General features: G+C 37.9%; 1 protein-coding gene and 1 long non-coding RNA gene across 7 annotated transcripts in view; one reads left to right on the forward strand and one right to left on the reverse strand.

The window, feature by feature from the left end:
• Positions 1 to 692: 692 nt before the first annotated feature.
• espn (espin) overlaps positions 693 to 19310 on the forward strand; it is a 45182-nt gene continuing 26564 nt past the window's right edge. For 5 of the 6 annotated variants that reach the window (XM_020704518.3, XM_078949513.1, XM_078949512.1 and 2 more), the window contains exons 1-4: positions 704 to 1359; positions 6609 to 6802; positions 17160 to 17346; positions 18370 to 18552. In XM_020704518.3, coding sequence (XP_020560177.1) covers positions 1060 to 1359; positions 6609 to 6802; positions 17160 to 17346; positions 18370 to 18552 — 864 coding nt within the window. In that variant the 5' untranslated portion in view covers positions 704 to 1059. Of the gene's footprint in view, positions 1360 to 6608; positions 6803 to 17159; positions 17347 to 18369; positions 18553 to 19310 lie in introns of all 6 variants that reach the window. The other variant, XM_078949510.1, reaches the window with a different exon arrangement.
• The window catches only part of LOC144993817 (uncharacterized), a 30560-nt gene continuing 27878 nt past the window's right edge, over positions 16629 to 19310 (reverse strand). Inside the window, exon 3 of the long non-coding RNA XR_013657080.1 lies at positions 16629 to 16767. This is a non-coding gene — a long non-coding RNA (uncharacterized LOC144993817). The remainder of the gene's footprint in view (positions 16768 to 19310) is intronic.

Consider the following 19310-nt stretch of genomic DNA (forward strand, 5'->3'; position numbering starts at 1 on the left):
GACTTTATAGCCACAAGGGGGCCCAAGTCTGGATCCCCTGTGTCGGTCCCCAGTCTGGATAAAATACATGGTTGTGTGCAGGAAGGGCATCTGGCCATCATGCCAAACTAAATGTGCCACTCGATGAAAGCTGATTTGCTGTCGCCACCTCTGACAGGGCGTGCTGAGCGGTGAACATTTGAACAGAAAATGTTTTAAACCAGATTATCGTGTCTTCAAAGAGTTTATATATGGGTTAATATAAAGATTTTATATTTCACAGTAAAAAGTTTACACCCAAATAGAATACATAAAAAGGCAAATATCTGTTCTCATGAACTTGTTAATTTTGACATTATAATAAAAAAACTATTTCATTTATAATCTTTCCATTAGAAAACACGTTTTGGTTACAGTTTTCCAGAAGGCCACTAGATGGACCTCAATTGTGCTGCATATAAATCCACGATGCTTCTTTCTGAAATGAGAATGTTTTCTGTGGTGCGTATTTTCAAATAACTTTTTATAAATTAACATTTTGGTAATATTACTGTTGATCTAAAACATTGAATTCTTTTTTTAATTTGTCTTGAGGCGCAGTTTGTGTGCGCGGCTCCTTTAATTTCTGAGCCGATTTCTAGAGAGCAGAAAGATTCTACGGGCTCAGCGATCCTCCCCCCTGATGGATTATTTAGAAGGTGCTCAGTCCCATGTTGGCATCTGCTATAGAAAGAAAAACACTGCTGTACTCCGAGACGTGTAGAACGCATCACCACAGCACGGGTACAGGTAACCACCTTGACTAGTTTAGTGGCTGAAAGATCTGGAGGCAGACTGAGGAGCGGAGAACACGGTCAGTTATGAGAATGAAGGATGGACTGAGTTCTCTCATGTAAGAACTTCTTCTCAGACTTTTTTCTTGCTTCTGATCATCGCCCTGAAGACTTTGATGGACTGAAAGGCTGACCCAACTCTAACCCGGTGACTGGCATGGTCTGAGGCCTCATGCGCGCGCGGCGCTGACCCCAACTGCCCGGGGGACTAATCGGGGTCAGTTAAAGGAGCGGCTGCGGCGCCGTCATGGTGGCGGAGGGCGACAGGACGCTGCTCGCTGCGAGGCAGGGGGACGTGCAGACTCTCAAAGTGCAGTTTGCTGCAAAGGTGCTGAACAGCGGCATTAAGGATGCGCTGGGCGCCTCGCCCGTCCACCACGCAGCCCGAGCCGGGAAGCTGACCTGCGTGCGCTTCTTGGTGGAAGAGGCGGGCCTGCCTGGAAACTCCATTGCGAACAACGGAGCGACTCCAGCGCACGACGCAGCGGCTACTGGGAACCTGACCTGCCTCCAATGGCTGCTCACTCAGGGGGGGTGTCGACCACAGGTCTGTGGACTGAATGTATTGATACAGGCAGCAGAAAATGTTTCCCCCTGTGATGGTTGGAGTCACATTCTTTATACATGAAGGGGAAAAACTGGACATAGTTTTAATTTGGCCTAATAATACTGTAAATAATGACAAATGTCCTAATTTTAGAGCTTCATTTCGCTTGTAAAGGAATCCCTACAAGCAAAACCACGAAAATTATGGACTTTTATTGAAATTAGACCTTTTGATTTAAACCTCATTTTACTTGCTCATTCTTCAAGTTACAGTAAAGTATGCAAACTTAAATTAGCAAATTATTTGGTAAACTTTTTACAACAAACCCCGGAGGCATAAGTTATATTTTAAAAATATCTGTGAAAGACACTTGCAGACAATTACACTGTTTACATCTCATAATAACTTAATTTATTCGTGCACCTCACAAACTAGAAATCTTACTCAACTCTGCTATACTGTTAAAAGAAAGTGTCTTCACACATAATTTTCCAAATACGTGTGGCCAGCCCTGAACTTTTTTCTTGGCTGCATTGACCTAGAAGAAGGGTTAAGGCTAGGATTATGGTTAGGGTTAAACCACCAAATAGTTCCTGAGCGTGGCCGTTTCTGCAGCTCACCACTCTTCCAGGGGATGGATCAAATGTGGAGAACACATTTCACACAACTAGGTGAGTGACATATGGGATTTTAACTTTAAATACGTTTGGACGCACTTAAAATATGTGCGGGCAATGATGCATTATGCATCTTGGCTGCATGTATTACATGTGGCCAACATGCATTTCCATCATTTTTCAGCAGGTCGCACATGGGTTTGTTCAAATAACATCAGCCCTGTGAAAATATAATCCTCTTGTTGTTCAGGTCTGGTTGTTTCAGAAAACAAAACAAAAAAAAAAACAAAAAAACAATATTATTACTTGTTAAAAAGAATCAAATAAAAAATGCAAATGATAAGGATGCTGGTTGGGAAAGACTCAATTACAACAGAATGGCTTTTAGGTGCAACTAAGCTTCATAAATTGTTTGAAATGAGAACAAAAACCCCATGAATTTGAGCAACAACAACAAAAAGCATGATGGGCCAAAAGGAGTAGATGTGGAAGGGTACAGTTGGAAGCCATGGACTCAAATATAGAAGTCTCATTAAAACAGCTGCTTAATTGCCAAATGAAACCTGTGACTGACTTGGGAGAAGGAACAGAACCCAAAAACAAAAGAAATTGTCAATCAACTTAGAAAGCACCAGTCTCCAAAACTTCTATGGGAGCAGAGAAAATCAGTTTTACTGCACCTTTTCCATCCTGAACTATAAGGTGAAAAAAAGCTTGACTTTACACTGACAAAACCTGGAAAAGTAAATAAATAAGTGGAGTTGGGATCCGTTAAATCAAATCTAACAGCTCTTTTTTGTATATTTCCTCTCATGACTAATTTAATATTTTATCCACGTATAGCTTTTTATTGATTCTTACATTTTTTCGTTTATTTTAAACAACAACAACCTTCAATCCATCAAATGCAGGTCTGGCTTTTTAAGGTACTTTGATTTTTGCATCCCACCAACACTTAAGAATGTAATGATGAGTAATAGTGCACAAGTACCATTTTAATAGATTTTGAAACTTAAGGTAAATAATTAAATACATTTATTTTAAAACTATTTTTACAGTTATGATTTTCTTTGTTTCTGAACTTTTTTTCTCATGCTAAAGTTTTACAACTTCAACTCTTGGAATACAAACTTAAATCAGATCATTAATGACTTTTGACTGGATGACTCGTCTGCTGGACTTTTATATATGTAGTTGTAGATTTAGATAAGTTAATTCTTCTCTAAGAGTTCTGGTAAATCGCCTGTCCGTCCTGGGGGAGGATCCCTCCTTCATGTGGGCACCCCTGAGGTTTCTTCGTTTTTTCCGGAATCCGTTTTTTTGGGGAGTTTTTCCTTACCGCGAAGGGGGGTCTAAGGGCAGGGATGCCAGTATAGCTTAGTCAGTTTGTTAGTTCATTTTAGTATTTTCCTATTGAACTCTTTGTATTCGTGATCCTTTTAAGTTCATGTTTTACTTCGAAGCCCATCGAGACGACTGTTGTTGTGATTTTGGGCTATACAAATAAAATTGAATTGAATTGAATTAATTGCATTAACACACTTATGTCCAAAGAGAGAGATTTGATCAAAGGTTCTATATGTTTAATTGGTGTAGAGAACTATTACCTCCTTAAACCATTTAACATTATTTTGTAGTTCTCCTAAAGCACTGTTTTTTTTGAGCCAAGGCGCACTTTATCCTTGACAAAAATCCTGCGGCACACCAGCATCCAAAAATTAAAAAAGGAGAAATTTTATAGTCTGTATTGATGTGCAGTCCCTTTGCAACGTGCATTTTTGTTATAATTGTGGCAGAAAGAGCTGGACATTGCAGCTGTTTTTTCTGAAACATGTAATAAAAGTTAAGTTCATTTTCAGTAATAATTTTCAACTAAATTATTTGAAATTTTACCCTGGTAGTTGTTTTTCCTTTCAGTTTATTAACATGCAATATTATCTAACCTCACAAAAAACAAATATATTCCTTCTAAATAGTGATTTATTTTTTTAATATTTTTTTTAGATGTTTTTGCAAAGGCAACTGTGATTTTTGAACAACAGGATCACAATATGTTTGATAAATTTTACACAAAAAAAACTTAAATATTTATGTTTATTGTAGTAAGCATGTTGACGTTTTTTTAGTTTTTCTTTTGTCTTCATCAAAAATGAAGTCTTTGAAAACTTTAACAAAAATGTTTTATTTCTTTTTAGATGATTAAATTGTTTCAATTTAGTGTAATAATAATAATTGATACTTTATTTATCCCAAAATGGGGAAATTCTTCTCCGCATTTTGACCCATCCCCTGGGGGGAGCAGTGAGCTGCAGACTGGCCGCGCTCGGGGGGGCGACAGCTGGCTGCGGAGTGCGGGGATCGATCTGCCAATCCTTCAGTTATTGGACAACCTGCTCTACCGCCTGGGCTAAACTGCTGCCTTGTGTCTGTTGGCCACTTCACCTTAAACCTGTTTCTTAAATGTTGTTATTACTTCTACTTAAGCTTAACTTTTGATTTTTCAAAAGTGACTGAAATCTGAAAGCGTATTTGTCCTGCAATTGAGACATTTTTAGAGAAGCATGAAGCATTTCAGTTAAAAAGGACTTGGATCAAACTCTGGGATGTTTGGCTGTTATTAAACACAAACCTTGAAGGAGAACTAAACTGTTGACTTCTCATTTCATCAAGATTTAAAAACTGTTTAAATGTGTGTTTGTTGTGGTTTCAAGAGGTTTAACCCTTCTGCTATCCTAGGCACTTTAACATTGGGAGTTGGGTCATCTAGACCCACTAGACAGTGCTCTGAACCTTTTTTCTTCAATGATTTGTGATCTTCACTGGTGTCCATGGATTACATGAAATCTTTTCACCTTTATCCACCTTTGTCATGGTAGGGAGAACACGTCAATGCAAGGGTGGGGTCATCTAAGATAGCACAAGGGTTAACAGGGAAGACTCATTGTAGCGCAGAGATGCTGTCACTTTAACACAATGCATCATGGGAGATGTAGTGCATAAACCGACGCCAAAGCCAGAATGACTTGCATACCTTAGCTTTATTTTTATACTTTTTCCACAGTCTGATACTGGATCGTGCGTAAAGCTCCACTGCTAAAGACGAGCTTTAGCTGGTATTTTTGTTGGAACTGAGAGACTTTATGAGCTAAATCAGGACAAGGAAGTGAGGACTTTAACCACTTCTGATTGGTCAGACTGATGACGTATGATTAGGGGTCCAAAAATGATTGGCAGAGACAGTTGAAGCGGCGGGGACTTTTCCGCAAACAGAGCTGAGGCTGCGGCTAAATCGCTGTGAAGTCATTCTTATCAAAGTGTCTTTATTATAATCAAATAAACACAAAGAAAAAAGTATTTAATGATCTTTCATATTCCTAACTACTCAGTATTTTATCAGGGCTGTTTGGATGAACAAAGAGCTGATATCCTGGAGATGGTAAATGTTTTTAGATCAGTGAAAATGGGTAATTTCCCACGGTACACCTGACCGTCTCCAGTCACACTAGTCACACTTGTGTACCGCGGCAAATCGGTTGAAAAACACTGTCCTAAAGAACAGTTTTAAAATCACATTTTACCCTTTAAATACGTCACAAGCTAATGATTTCAAAATGAGAATTTTTCTTGTGACAAAGGAAGTCCAGAAGTGTATATAGAAAGTCAATAATTTTTTGTATTATTTTCCAGGTCCTCAATACAAACATATCAAGTATCCTTTCAGCCTAACAAAGAATTGTCTGAATTTTGAAACCAATACGGTTTTGGACAACAGTCTTTCATCACACCAAATAACCTTCATTATTTATTCATAAAATAACGTTATTTTAGCTGCTACTATTAGCCTGTTTGGGTGAAACTTTGCAGTGAACTGACTAATCATTCACTTCTTGTCAGCTACTGTACTTACACTTAATTGTCTTTGAAAAAACCAAACCAAAATGCATCTGAATAATTCTTAAAGACTTAAAAGCAAAACTTGTGGTACCATGGTGATTGTAGTACTTTATGTCTTGACTTGATAAGATCCATTTGGAAATATGTGAGGATGGTGGGAAGGCCATAGATTGTTTTTCATTGAAGGTTAAGTTAGAATAGTCTATTTGAATAACCTTTCACATGCCAGTGCAGTAATGACTCATGCAATCCATTCTTCCATCTTCCAAACCTGCTTCATCTCTCATGAAATCTGTGGATTCATTTTTTTAAAGCCATTTCTTGTAGTATGTTTTTCCAAGAAAACAACTCGTAATTTTATTAATGAAAGTTTAAGCTTTTGAGTTTGAATCAATTGTCACGTGACAACAGTTAACCTATCAAAACAGATTTAAGGTTTTTGAGTTTTTAAATAGAATAACAAATGTTTTTGATCAAATTGGATCCAGTCCTTATTCTAGTTGAATCATAAACTTATGAATCTAGATTGAATTGATTTAAAACTGGCAGTAGGGAGCCTTTTTTCTTAAGTAACTGCTGCCTCAAGAACTGTTTTTTTCTCCACACCAATGAGAATCTGTTGAGAGTACAGATGAAAGGTTATTCGACAGGTTTTCTCACTAATGTAAACTTGTTCATGTTGTGTTGAATTTTAAGGAGAAATGATCTAACCCTGTGCTCCTGATGTATATTTTGCAGGACAGAGACAGTTCTGGCGCCACTGTTCTCCATTTGGCTTCCCGCTTCAGTCACCATGAAATCACTGAGTGGTTGCTGAAGAGTGGTGAGGTGGACCCTGGAGTGTCCACTGATACAGGCGCTTTACCTGTTCATTACGCTTCTGCCAAGGGGGACCTGCCCTCCCTCCGACTGTTACTGGGACACAGCCCAAAGTAAGAGTGAGCTTGTAAAACCCCTTGCTGATGAGTTTTACCCTCACTGTAGGCATATTAGCTGAATGAATACGAGATGGCATGCTTGCACACTGAATTGGCTGAGCTGCAAATGTGTGTCAGGAGATTGTGTTAGTTAGCTAAAGAACATACACTTGTTGTTTTTATTATTTTTAATATGTTACAGCATTACTCTCTTCATCTGACAACAGCAGTTTCAGTTTTACTGGTATAGAAAAGTACAAATGTCAATGACATTATTTAGCAACCTACTAAATTTACAACTGCTTTCATATAATACAGATGAGCAGAATCACACATTACTGTCTGGAAATGCAAATCATTGAAACATAATTTTTTTGTCAGTATTCTAACAAAGGTTTTAATTGTATATGGGGTCAGAGACTTTGAGAGTCCTGATGATATAAATCTTCTTCTAACCTGTATGTGTGCTCCTTTTGTTGTGTTTTAAAACCTTAAGAAAATTGGTTGATTTGGTTTATGTCAAGCAATTTTAGCAATGAAAACAAAGAAAAAAGAGAATTAGAAATAAAAAATACTTAAAAATGTGAAGTATTCTAAATACACTATATTAAATCATAAGATAAGAAAATGATGCTGTCTTCTTGACATTATAATTGCTTCTAAGGGTAGACATATTTGCACTAATGCAAGAAATACATAAGGAAAATAATTGACTCCGCAGTCCACTGCAGGCATGCTCTTGGTCCCCTATTGAAACATGCTATAGCAGTGTGAGTGTACAGGTTCAGACGCCAGGCCTCTACCACAGTAGAAGCATGGTGTTAATACATTGTACTCGTGAAAGATTTTACGACTGTTTGACAGACATGTTGCTGGTGTTGTTTAAACCTGCTTAAGTCATAAAAGACAAGTTTGGTTGTTATAAAATACTCAGGGGAGGAATCAGAAAGCTTGTTCCATCTTGACCACCTAAGAAAACCCAGTTTGCTTGTTTTAAAACTTTATTGGTTGTCTTCTTTTTGGTCAAAGTTTTTTTCTTTTGGCAAGCAAAGAGGTGTTAACAGTAGGGTACAGTGTGTCTCTGAAGGGTAGCAGTCATTCAGGGAAACCATCTCTGTCCTACGAAAAGCACTAAACCTTTATGATTTGGCAGTACAAAGTACCGGTAATTGTCACAGGCCTTAAATATTCTTGCATTTGTTAGAAAGTAGGAATCCTTAAATATGGTCAATTCACTTTGAAGTCAGCACCATGCAACCTTTTGATGAACTGTAATCTTATCATTTCTATTTTTGTTTCCTTTACAACCCAGAGGACCATTGTTGCTGATACCTACATTGTTGTGTTGACTATGTAAAACATTGTGCAGACTACATGTCTACAGCACACACTAGAGACTATGTCATCAAAACAGTCATAAGATCATAATTATATTGACTTGATAAAAATGTTCTCTAAACATATTTGAGTGTAAACATTACATGCAAACTTATTTGTATCACTTTGGTAATTTTATTTTTCCAACAAAGGTCCTTTAACACCTTATAAACTTTATGATATATTGTTATTTACATGAGCCCTTTTCCTATTCGGTCTGAATTTTAATCAAAACATAAAAGTTTCCTATGATATTACTAATAATAAATGAGAAAAAACACAATTTTTATTTTTTTGATATGTATAACCCCAAAAATTAAGAAAATAATAAAGATAGCCCAATTTAACAAAAAATGACCAAATCAATAGTGGCATTTCCACCATTTGCCACAACAGTAATGTCTCATGCTTCTCACTAGCTTCATAATGTTCTGAGGCAAAGTGTTCCACTCTTCCAAGTGCTAAATGCAGTTCTGCCGGAATACTTAGGGTTTGGGTAAGATCAGGCAAAATTAGCTGTTTATACCCACAGAAAGTTGAAATTGATGCCACATTGAAAAGGATTTTTCAGTTGATATGTGGCCCCATCTATCACTTGGTCTATCACTCCAATACAACTGTCTCATTCTCCCCAAAATCTATGAAGTGAGACAAATACTTGGTATACGAAATCCACTGTTTTTTTTACAGTATAACTAACTTATTGTGAGTATTATAAATATTTACCAGGCAAAAGCCAGGTCCGGATAGAATAAGATTGCTTTCTTTTTTTCTTTGTATATACCGCCACCACTTGCTGGTGTTTATTGCATGTTTCTGTCTTTAGTCAGTTGAAATAACTATGCTGCTGATAATATCTTCTTTTAACAAAATTTACCTGTATGCAGAACCCTTTCCACAAAACATGAGTACAAAAGCTACAGTAATCCAGCTTGGATGAATCCCCACACTTTTACAGTAAATATCAAAAGAAAGAGTTTAATTCCCAAACAGCCTTTACCGAAAGAGGTGATACATTTTTCAAACAGGATCCTCTCCCTCTGAGGCAATTTTTCAACGGTTGATTTTTAATCTCTTATTTTAAGAACATCAGATTTACTTTTATTTGAAATATCAAGGGTTTGTTTCAACATATATTGGCATCATTTTCTTCGTGTATTTTCTTTTATGTGGAACATATACATCTTTTTTTTTTAGCTATTTTCTGTTTTAATTGACATTGCACCATCCTAAAAAAAACTAAATTCCGAGTTTTTACCCTGACTTGGCTCAGAACTGTTGTTTTGACACTAATTTCCTTGTAACAAAATGTTCTGAACCTCAAATATTGTCGGCTTACACCTTACACAGTTGCATTGCTGTTTTAAATTTAATGAGCCTCGGGGACATGGTAACCTCCTGATAGCTTGGCCCCATTCACTCCTCTGCTCCACCCCTCCCACCACTGCTGTTTACCACTATCTCCACAGTGACACAGAAGCACCAACTGAGGATAAGATAATGAGAAAAACAAACTCATTTGAATAGATAAGCTGCTTTCTTGTCAGCAGCCTCAGGTCTAGTATTGAAATAGGACTTTGAAAAAGCTAGATGATTTGTGATGTGATCTATGAGTTTGCACATGTGTGGCTTGTCTTGTCTAAAAATGATGTTACATAATCGCTTTAGTTTCAAGCTCCCTGCAGAGGTGAAGGCACACACGCACAGGCTCCAGCAAACAAGAAATCCCTTTGAAGTCTATTGTGGCATTTTTCTGTTTGCATTATTACACTTTAGTGTTTTGTGTCCTTTGGGTAACCCAACCCCAACTGCATCATGATACTGAAATCTTCCACTGAAGGATTAGTGTCTTCAAAAATGACAGCAAATTTCAGATTTGGGTGAAAATACGAAAAAATTAAAAAATTATTTCAACCTACATTAACCTACCTTTCTATTCTGTCATTTTTCTTTTCCCTGGTCATGGACCAAGAGCTTTGCTCAAACCCATCTTTTGAGTTGGTCTCTGTCTTTTTCCAATCAGACCGAGCTCAGGTTTGCCCTGAGTTTCCTCAGAACAATTGGACAAAAACGGCCACCGTAGCCAAACATTGTGGGAAGCAAACAGGGAAGGAAGGAAGCAATTCATTAAAATTTGGTTGGATGAATGCAGGCTTCTTAAAACGACTTTTAACGTGATAGACATTGCTTCTCGCAGTGTTTTCTTGACAATCTATCCCTTGTGCTATCCTATGACCACACCTTTAAATTGACGTGTTATCCCTACCATGATAAAGATGGATAAAGGTGAAGAGGATTTCATGTAATCCATGGACACCAGTGAAGATCACAAATCATTGAAGAAAAAAGGTTCTTGTGGGGTCTAGATGACCCAACTCCCATTGATAAAGTGCCTAGGATAGCACAAGGGTTACATGTCATAAACACTTATCAGCTTACCTTCACTTCAATCAAATTCAATTCAATTTTATTTGTATAGCCCAAATTCACAACAACAGTCGTCTCGATGGGCTTCGTATCGGTAATTGAAAAAGTGAAACAAACTCAAAAGGATCATGAATACATAGAGTTCAATAGGAAAATACTAAATTGAACTAACAAGCTGACTAAGCTAAACTGGCATCCCTGCCCTTAGACCCCTCTTCGCGCGGGGTCTTCATAGCCAATGTCTCCTCAGTAACCACGTTCCAGCATGCCTCCGCTTGGCCTCTTGGACATTTACCACTCCAGCCTCACCCGCAAAGCCTTCAGGATTGCAGGGGAACCCTCACACCCATCCCAGAGTCACTTCCTCCTGCTGCCATCAGGGAGAAGACTGCAAAGTCTCCAGGCCAGAACCAGCAGGCTCAAGGACAGTTTCCTCCATCAGGCGATAAGGAAACTCAACTCCCTCCCTGCGCTACCCCCTCTGCCCCCTCCACTCCATGCTACAAAATCACACTGAAAAACTTTCACACCTGTTCACCAAAGACTGCCATCACCGACTCGTTCTTAGCACTGTTGTCACTTTAAACTGCCACTTTAAACATCTCATTCTTCTTTTGCACTGTTTAGATTGCTGTTATTCTTCTTCTTATTGGTGTTATTTTATCTATTTTATTTTATTCTTTTCTAAGCTGCTTGCACTGTGGGGCGAAATGAAAGTAATTTCATCTGTGCTGTATGTCTTGTGTATGCAGCATATTTGACAAAAAAGCTGACTTTGACTTTTGACTTGGAAGTAAGTAGTAAAAAGTGTTGTATCAGACGTTAAGACAGACTTTCAAAATTTGTCAGCAAAACATAAAGTTTAAACAGGTAAACTAACCCAACCAGGATTTCAAACCGCAGGACTTCCATAAAATCTGTCTCTTGTTGCTTTGCCCTGCCATTTTAATGCCTGGCCAATGACTGAAAAGATCTTTAGTAAAGTTGTTTTGTTTACAGGCTTTGGTTTCAAAAGTGAATATAGACCAAAACGCAAGGTTCACGATACGATCCGGACATAATTAAGCAGACTCAATCTCCTTAATTTCCAAAGGACTTTTTCCAAAGTCAGTCTGAATATTCACCCTTGGTAAAAAATTGATAAAGAAAGCCTTGTAAGCATCAGCTTACTGATCAGATGAAGGAAACGGATCATAATAAGTGTCTAACCTCATGCTGTGCCTGAACAAACACTTAATTAAGGTACAAACAGTCATAAGGTCGACATTATTTCAAATACAGAGGAATACAAACATTATTTTTATATTTGGTGCATTGATGATTTTAGGAGTAATAATCAATATTTCTTTTTGGTTAAATAGCAGATTTATTCATTTAGTTTCAAAATCTCCCGAGCAAAAATGTAACTGTAGATTTTGTGACAATATTGTCGTGACGTTTATCTGTCTGGAAATCGTAAAACACGTCAGAATTGATGGTTTTTTTGTGCATAGATGTGTGGGAGAGCGATTGCAGTTTTGCATTTAGAAGTCTTTGATTAAGGTTCCAAATTGGTGGCCCATCAGTCCACGCCAGTAAACCTAAACAAAAAGCCTAATGTGCCGAATCTGTGTTGATGGCCTTTTCTTCACAAAAGAGTGAATGAATAAGAGATGGTAAAACAAAGAGAGAGAGTGAAAGGGAGCAGACGGGTTATGCAATTGCTTAGTACAGATTAAGATCTTTGGCCAGGACTATTTCAACATATGCATGAAAAGGGTTGCACCTTTGCAGGGAGATAATCAAGAACCCTGTCAGTTTTAACAACAGCTACAGTGGTTGCTCCAGTTAAGCCCCAGTAAAGTATCTGTTTCTTTTTCTATTGTATTTTTTGGCAAAACATAAGTTTAAATTTAATCGCTTTAATTAAAATAATACATATTTATTTTTTGATCATACATCTTCTACCCTCTCTGAGACAAAACCAGGATAAAAAATGATCAAGATGACAATGATATTTAGCTTCGTTGTCTTTGAAAGAAATTCTCTGCTTTAAAATCTGTTTGTGTTCATTACATCCATTTATAAGTCAATTTATAAGCCTGTTTATGTTTTTGTTGGTGAGGAGGGCTTTCTTAAAGTAATTAAAGGTGTCAGGAAACGTGTTAGGATACAATAGGAGGAAAGGTTAAATAAGAGAGTATTTCACTCAGCTAACGGCTTACTTCCACTTACTGTGCTCAGCCTTAATCTTCTTAATAACTTCTTGGTACATGTTGGATAAAAGCCCCTTTCAGCTCCTTCACAATACAAGGTTTAAACACAGTAACATGCCACGGTCATGAGTTGTAGGGTTAAGAAATTCAGTTGACAAGAAACAGACATGTCAAAAATCACTTGTTAATGTCTGAAAGATCCTTAAAGGAACTAAACCAGACAAATATAATTTAACATTGTTTTTAACCTTTTATTTTCTGTCATTGCATGATATTATTAGGGGTACTTTGCTAAAAATTATGACTAATATCTAAACTCTTAAATTCATAATTTTTAGCATATCTCAAATAATTATACTTTAGTTTATTTTCTTTTTTCATAAAAATGCTGCACTAAATTAGCATTAAAGTGAGGTCAGTTTTAAATTATTTCCCATTTGAGACTCATTATTGTTTTTCATGATATTTGAATTGCAGTTCTATGTTTCATTTTAATAGTGTAATATATGATTTCAATGTTTTTAAAACACCCAAGCTCTTTTGACCACTGCTATGTAAGACGTTTTATAGAAAACCTTCTCAAATGGAACTTTTTGTTTTATCTACCAATTTACAGTTTACATGAAATAAAAAAAATGTGCAAATAGTGCAATTGTGTGCTCTATACTTTCAGCACTTGCTGGGCACTTTATTTGGTACACCTTGACAGTACCGAGTTGGACCCCCTTCAGAACTGCCTTAATCCTTCATAGCATAGATTCAACAAGGTACTGAAAACATTCCTCAGAGAGTTTGCAGATTTGTCAGCTCACATCCATAATCTCCTGTTCCACTACATCCCAAAGGTTCTCCATTAGGTTGAGATGTGGTGACTGTAGAGACCATTTGTGTCCAGTGAACTCGTTGTCATGTTCAAAAGGCTACTGTAGCCCTCTGCTAGGTTGGACATTTTGTGCGTTCGGGGATCCTCTTCTGCAGACCTCGGTTGTAAACAGTGGTTATTTGAGTTAACGTTACCTTTCTATCAGCTGGAAACAGTCTGCCTATTCTTCTCTGACCTCTGGCATTTCCGCCCACAGAACTGCTGCTCACTGGATGTATTTTTTTTCCAGACCATTCTCTATAAACTCTATAAATGATTGTGGGTAAAAATCCCAGTAGATCAGCGGTTTCTGAAATCCATCAACAACCATGCCATGCCATGTTTACATGCCTAAAGAACACTTGGACAGGTGTGTCCCATGAAGTGGCGAGTGTGTGTGTCAATGTTTTTTTATGTTTAACTTCTCTGTTTATTATTGCTTTATGTGATCTTGACCTGTTCAAATGTTTATTATTGGTACAATATAAACTCAATTTTCACTGTATCTGTCAACTAATTGGTTGGTTTTCAGAAATAAGTCATCAACCAATAAGTTACAGGTTTTGGGCTGATTTCTCCTCTTCGTGTGTGTTTAATCCTTGTGCTATCTTAGATGACCCCCACCCTTACATTGACGTGTTCTCCCTACCATGACAAAGGTGGATAAAGGTAGAAAGATTTCATGTAATCCATGGACACCAGTGAGGTTCACAAATCATTGAAGAAAAAAAGGTTCAGAGCACTGTCTAGTGGGTCTAGATGACCCAACTCCCAATGTTAAAGTGCCTAGGATAGCACAAGGGTTAACCAAGAAACCTAACCCCAGCAGCGATTTAAAACTTTATATTCGTGTTTGACAAAAGCATCAGCTAAATGCCTTGTAATTATGTAATTATTAGGAATCATATTACAATGAAGTGCTTTCATTAACCCAGGAGAAAGACTTGAAGCATATTTTTTCCATTCAAACACAGGACACAATTAGCAAAGAGAGGATGTTGCCTTGAAAACAAAACTCTTCATTTATTAAGATGGGAAAATGACTCTGTTGGTCAACAAGCTGATAAGATGTAAGAAGGCCATTAGTGGGACATCAATTAGTTTACTTATAACGAAGATAACCTTCCTCTCTGTTAGTACCAAGGTAAGAGGCAGTGGGGAGACAATTATTGAGGTAAAATGTTCATGGCAAATGAGCCTGAAATATATCAGATTTCTCCTTTAGTTATTTCCTTAAGAACGACTGACTTTTGCTCTTGCTGACTTTTGCTCTTTTCAAATGTTGAGGATTGTGAAGACCTCTCTCTCTCTAATCTAAAACAGATGGCTTAAGGAAAAATATAAGCGTCACCGTCACACAGACAACGTCATGCAAGTGCAGCACACTTTGGTTACAAATATCAATTATTTATGTGTCTGCCTGCTTCCTGTCAACACAAATGCAGATTACTTCCTTTGTTTATTGTAAAATATTTAGCATTGTCAATGTTTTTATCTGGAACTTTCTCACTCATTGAAATAGACAGATATCTTTCCACATTTTAAGCTTGGTTTGAAGACATATTTTCTTGCTTGCATCAGGACTTGAATAATCACAAACAGATTCACTCTTCCAGTGTTTATATTGTCCCATTGACTTGCAGTTGTCTTTGCAGGAACAGCTCTAGCTATGTAGAGTGAGCTGGAGGTAATCCGTTGCTTTTTCTCTCGTGCTTTATAGTATTCCATACACTTTCTGTCAAGTTAAGATCAGACTAATTTTGATTCCTGGGATGACAGCACCTGAACCAGAAAATGTTACTGTGAAATTAAATCAGCATCGCTACCAAGCTGGTCAGCAGAAAAAATCCTCAAGTTTTCAAAATCTTCTTTCTGCGAGATTACACTGACCTTCGACCTAAAGCAAACACCACAAACTAACATATTTAAACTGGGGAAGCAAAGTGGGGGAAACGTAGACGTTTGCCAATTTTGGCACTGTACTCTGAGACATTGATTTTCAAAATAAAACCAAAATATACTTTTATTTGGACCACTGTAGCAACACAGTAGCATTGTTTAAAATGCTATATTAATAAACTCATATATGGCACTTTGTGAAGAGCCAGCTTCTTTATATTTTTGAATCCCAACCCCCTTTACATCGGCTACGGTGGCCATTTTGGTTCAGTTGTTCCTCTCTGAGGACAGATTGTATTCAGACTGAGGAATCTCAGGGCGAAGAGAAGCCCAGAGAAGAGTCCGAGTGGAAACGGACCGAGACCACCTCAAAAGATGGGTCCGAGGGTTCCTGGTCCCGGACTTCAGAGATCAAGTCGTATTACTTCAGGGTTGGAAAAGAACTCAGGACAATAACAAATATTTAATAAAAATGGTGCTCATTTGTTTGCCAAAGGTATTATGTTATCATATAAAAGGATATTGTTTATTATAAAAGGCTTAAGAAAACCATGGTATATCATGGTATGAGCCCTTTAAGTCTTCTCTATGATTGTCTGTCCTACTGATCCCGACTGAAAGACCATTTAAAGATGCAGGAAGCCATTGCAAGTGCTTTCAGTTGATTAACTGATTAGCGTCTGACATCGTTAACCTTTTCACAATGTTTTATTTTCTCCTAATACATACAATTTGGGGTTTTAATTACATGTGAATCATTAAAATTAAAACAAATATTATATCAATATGTATTTGATTATTCAGTTTTATTGTTTTTCAAATTTATGTCAACATTTCCAAAACAAATCCGAAAAGCACCTGTGCAATTAACCTGCTTGTTCTGGAAAAAAGTTATTTTTGAATCTACAAGATCATGTCCTCCATCATTCTGTTCTTCTCCTCTCTACCTGCTCGGTTTGTCTTGTCTCTCTGGCAGCTCTTTGGTAAGCCCATAGCGAGCCAAGCAGAGCCATCGGACGGCTAAGCTTCTTAAGAGACTCATTGCACATTTGTCAAGGTCCAAATAAAGTCCAACCTTATGGGATTTGTGGGAAGTGCTCGTTCACTCCATGACCTCCCACTGTGACTGAGAAGATCTGGAGGCAGTCTCTGAAGTAGGATGAAGGAGGGGCTTAAAGTTGGCAGCCATGAAAGAGAGTTGGAAATCACTGCTGTTTACTCTGAAAACAAACGTAATAAAATTAGAAATGCATGTTTTTTCTAATACAGTTCCCTCTTATTAGACTACAACAAGTCTTCCTAATATATCACTATATAGTATGTTTCTTTTAGGTCTTTTGCTTGATTTGTCTGAGACGCACAATCATTTTAAAGCAAGTACAAACGGGCTTATGCTTTGGAGATGTCTTATTGCACATTAGAAAATACTCCCTCCCAAAGAAAATGACAATAGTGGCATTGCAGGATTAGCAGAATTTCCACCTGTGAAGTGGAAAGGATTTCGACCAAACAAACTCTGGCCTAAGACATCTCTTTAATTAGATCCAACAATCTGTTCTATTTTAAGTGTTTCCAATATTCTTACCTGCTTTGTGGTTTTATTTACCAACAGTCTTGTCAACACTCAAACTAAGAATGGTGCCACACCGCTCTACCTGGCCTGCCAAGAGGGTCACCTGGAAGTAGTCCAGTACTTGGTCAAGAATTGTGGGGCGGATCCAAGCATCAGAGCCAATGATGGGATGACCCCTCTGCATGCTGCTGCTCAGATGGGGCACAACACCGTCATTGTCTGGCTGGTGCGTTACAGTGTGTGGATACTGTACGTCAAATGATCATGCCTTGGTCACAAGGGTCCTTAAGGGCGAATATAGGCTGTCTGCAGGTGAAAAATGGGCAAAACCTGTATGTGTCACGTAGGTAGCCCGCACAAAATTTTAAGATCGTAGAGTCCTAGACCATTCGGTGAGCAAAAATGCTCCTGCACATTTTTTCTACGGGAATGCTACAGGTTGTAGTGTCCATTTAAAAGCAAGGGTAAGTAAGTAAGTGAAAATGGCGAGACACAGATTGTGTGAATTTTCAACCCCACACAAATCCTCCACCAGCACAAGGGGACATTAGTGCTGATCAAGTGATAATTGTGCGCTCCTAGCACACATCCTGACAGTGTAATTTCCTAAATTCTAAAAATCTGTGTAGTTTGTCTGAGCAAGGGGCTAGTATTCATACTTTACTAACAACTAGTGCAGGGATGGCCAACTCCACACCTCAAGGGTCACATTCCTCCATGTTTTCCAACATACCTTGCTCTGGCATGTTCTAATTGGCTGGACACACCTGAACCAGGTAATCAGTCATGATTAGGGCTTGGATATGTAAAATCATGCAGACACACCAGCCCTCGAGGCCTTGAGTTGCCTGTCCCTGGACTGGGGGACCCTCCACAGGGGTCGTACGGGTCAATGCCCATAAGGGTGCATGTGACTAAGGCCTTACTGTTGGTACAAGCTATAACTTGCTTTCATTGCAAATTTACACATTTGTTGTACATTGGATGACGAAATAATGCAAGTTGTATTCTGATGTCTGTCAACTAGAAATTATAATTTTAATAGTTTGTTTACTTTTTACTGAAACATTAGTCGGAATCTTTAAAGCTTTAGAGTTAACTTTAAAGTTAACTACATATGTTTAAAATTCTTGACTCACTTTGTGCTCCTTTTTCTTTCGTTTGCGCTTTGACAACATTCTGTTTTTACACCAACAACGGAAATCTCTCAGAAGGACAAAAGCTTGGGGTCTGCTGTTTGTGCTTATAGACGAGCTTCACTGAGATCAGCCTGACAGACAAGGACAGCGATGGAGCCACAGCCATGCACTTTGCTGCCAGCCGAGGCCACGCCAAAGTGCTCAGCTGGCTGCTGCTGCATGGAGGGGAGATTGTCATCGACCACTGGGGAGGGACCCCACTTCATGATGCAGCAGAGAATGGTGAACTGGAGGTGGGTGAAGTAATTAATAATAACTAGATATCTTTTTTAGAAAAACAAAAGCTGATAGCACTCACATATTTTTACAGTCCTTTAAAATAAGAGGAAATTTTATACCACATGGAGATTAGAATGATGTAATGGAAGCAGTGTGTAAAGGGTAATGCACTATTTGTGCTTTATTCTTGAGGTTTAGGTTTTACAACCATCTGTTTTAAATACATGACTTCTGGGTTGCTGATTTCACCATTTGACCCAACTGCTTTGACTAACTGTTTGCTGTAACCAGTTCTGGTTGTAATGACCACATGTCTAATGTTTACAAAGCAGAGCACAACGCAAGGAAATAGCATAAATACTTTTAAATGAATTGACAGAAAAAACAAATGTAACACACCAAGCAACACTTATGCTCATCAGTTTGGGATCTCTGGATGTTTTCAAGAAAAAAAATGTTTTTCTTGTCTTCAACTTTCCTAATATTTCTTTAACCCTCAGTTATTGATTCATTCAATAAATGTTACTTTATTAGTGCAATCTTTCTTTATTAGTACATGAGCTATCAGGTTTAATGAATATGCTCTGGAGCCAAATTTGGCCCTTGAGTCTTATTATGTTTCTGCTTGATTTTTATGTTTGACTTAAACAAACTTTGCATAAATACTCCACACTGATGGGGAAGATGCTGCCTTACAAATGAAGAGCAAGAGTTTGATCAAACTTCAAACCTTTTCTGGTGTGATTTGTTATGGCAGCTTAAAAACCCCTAA

This window comes from Oryzias latipes, chromosome 7 (genome assembly GCF_053564925.1).
Source record: "Oryzias latipes strain Hd-rR chromosome 7, Olatipes_Hd-rR_3.1".
NCBI lineage: Eukaryota > Metazoa > Chordata > Actinopteri > Beloniformes > Adrianichthyidae > Oryzias > Oryzias latipes.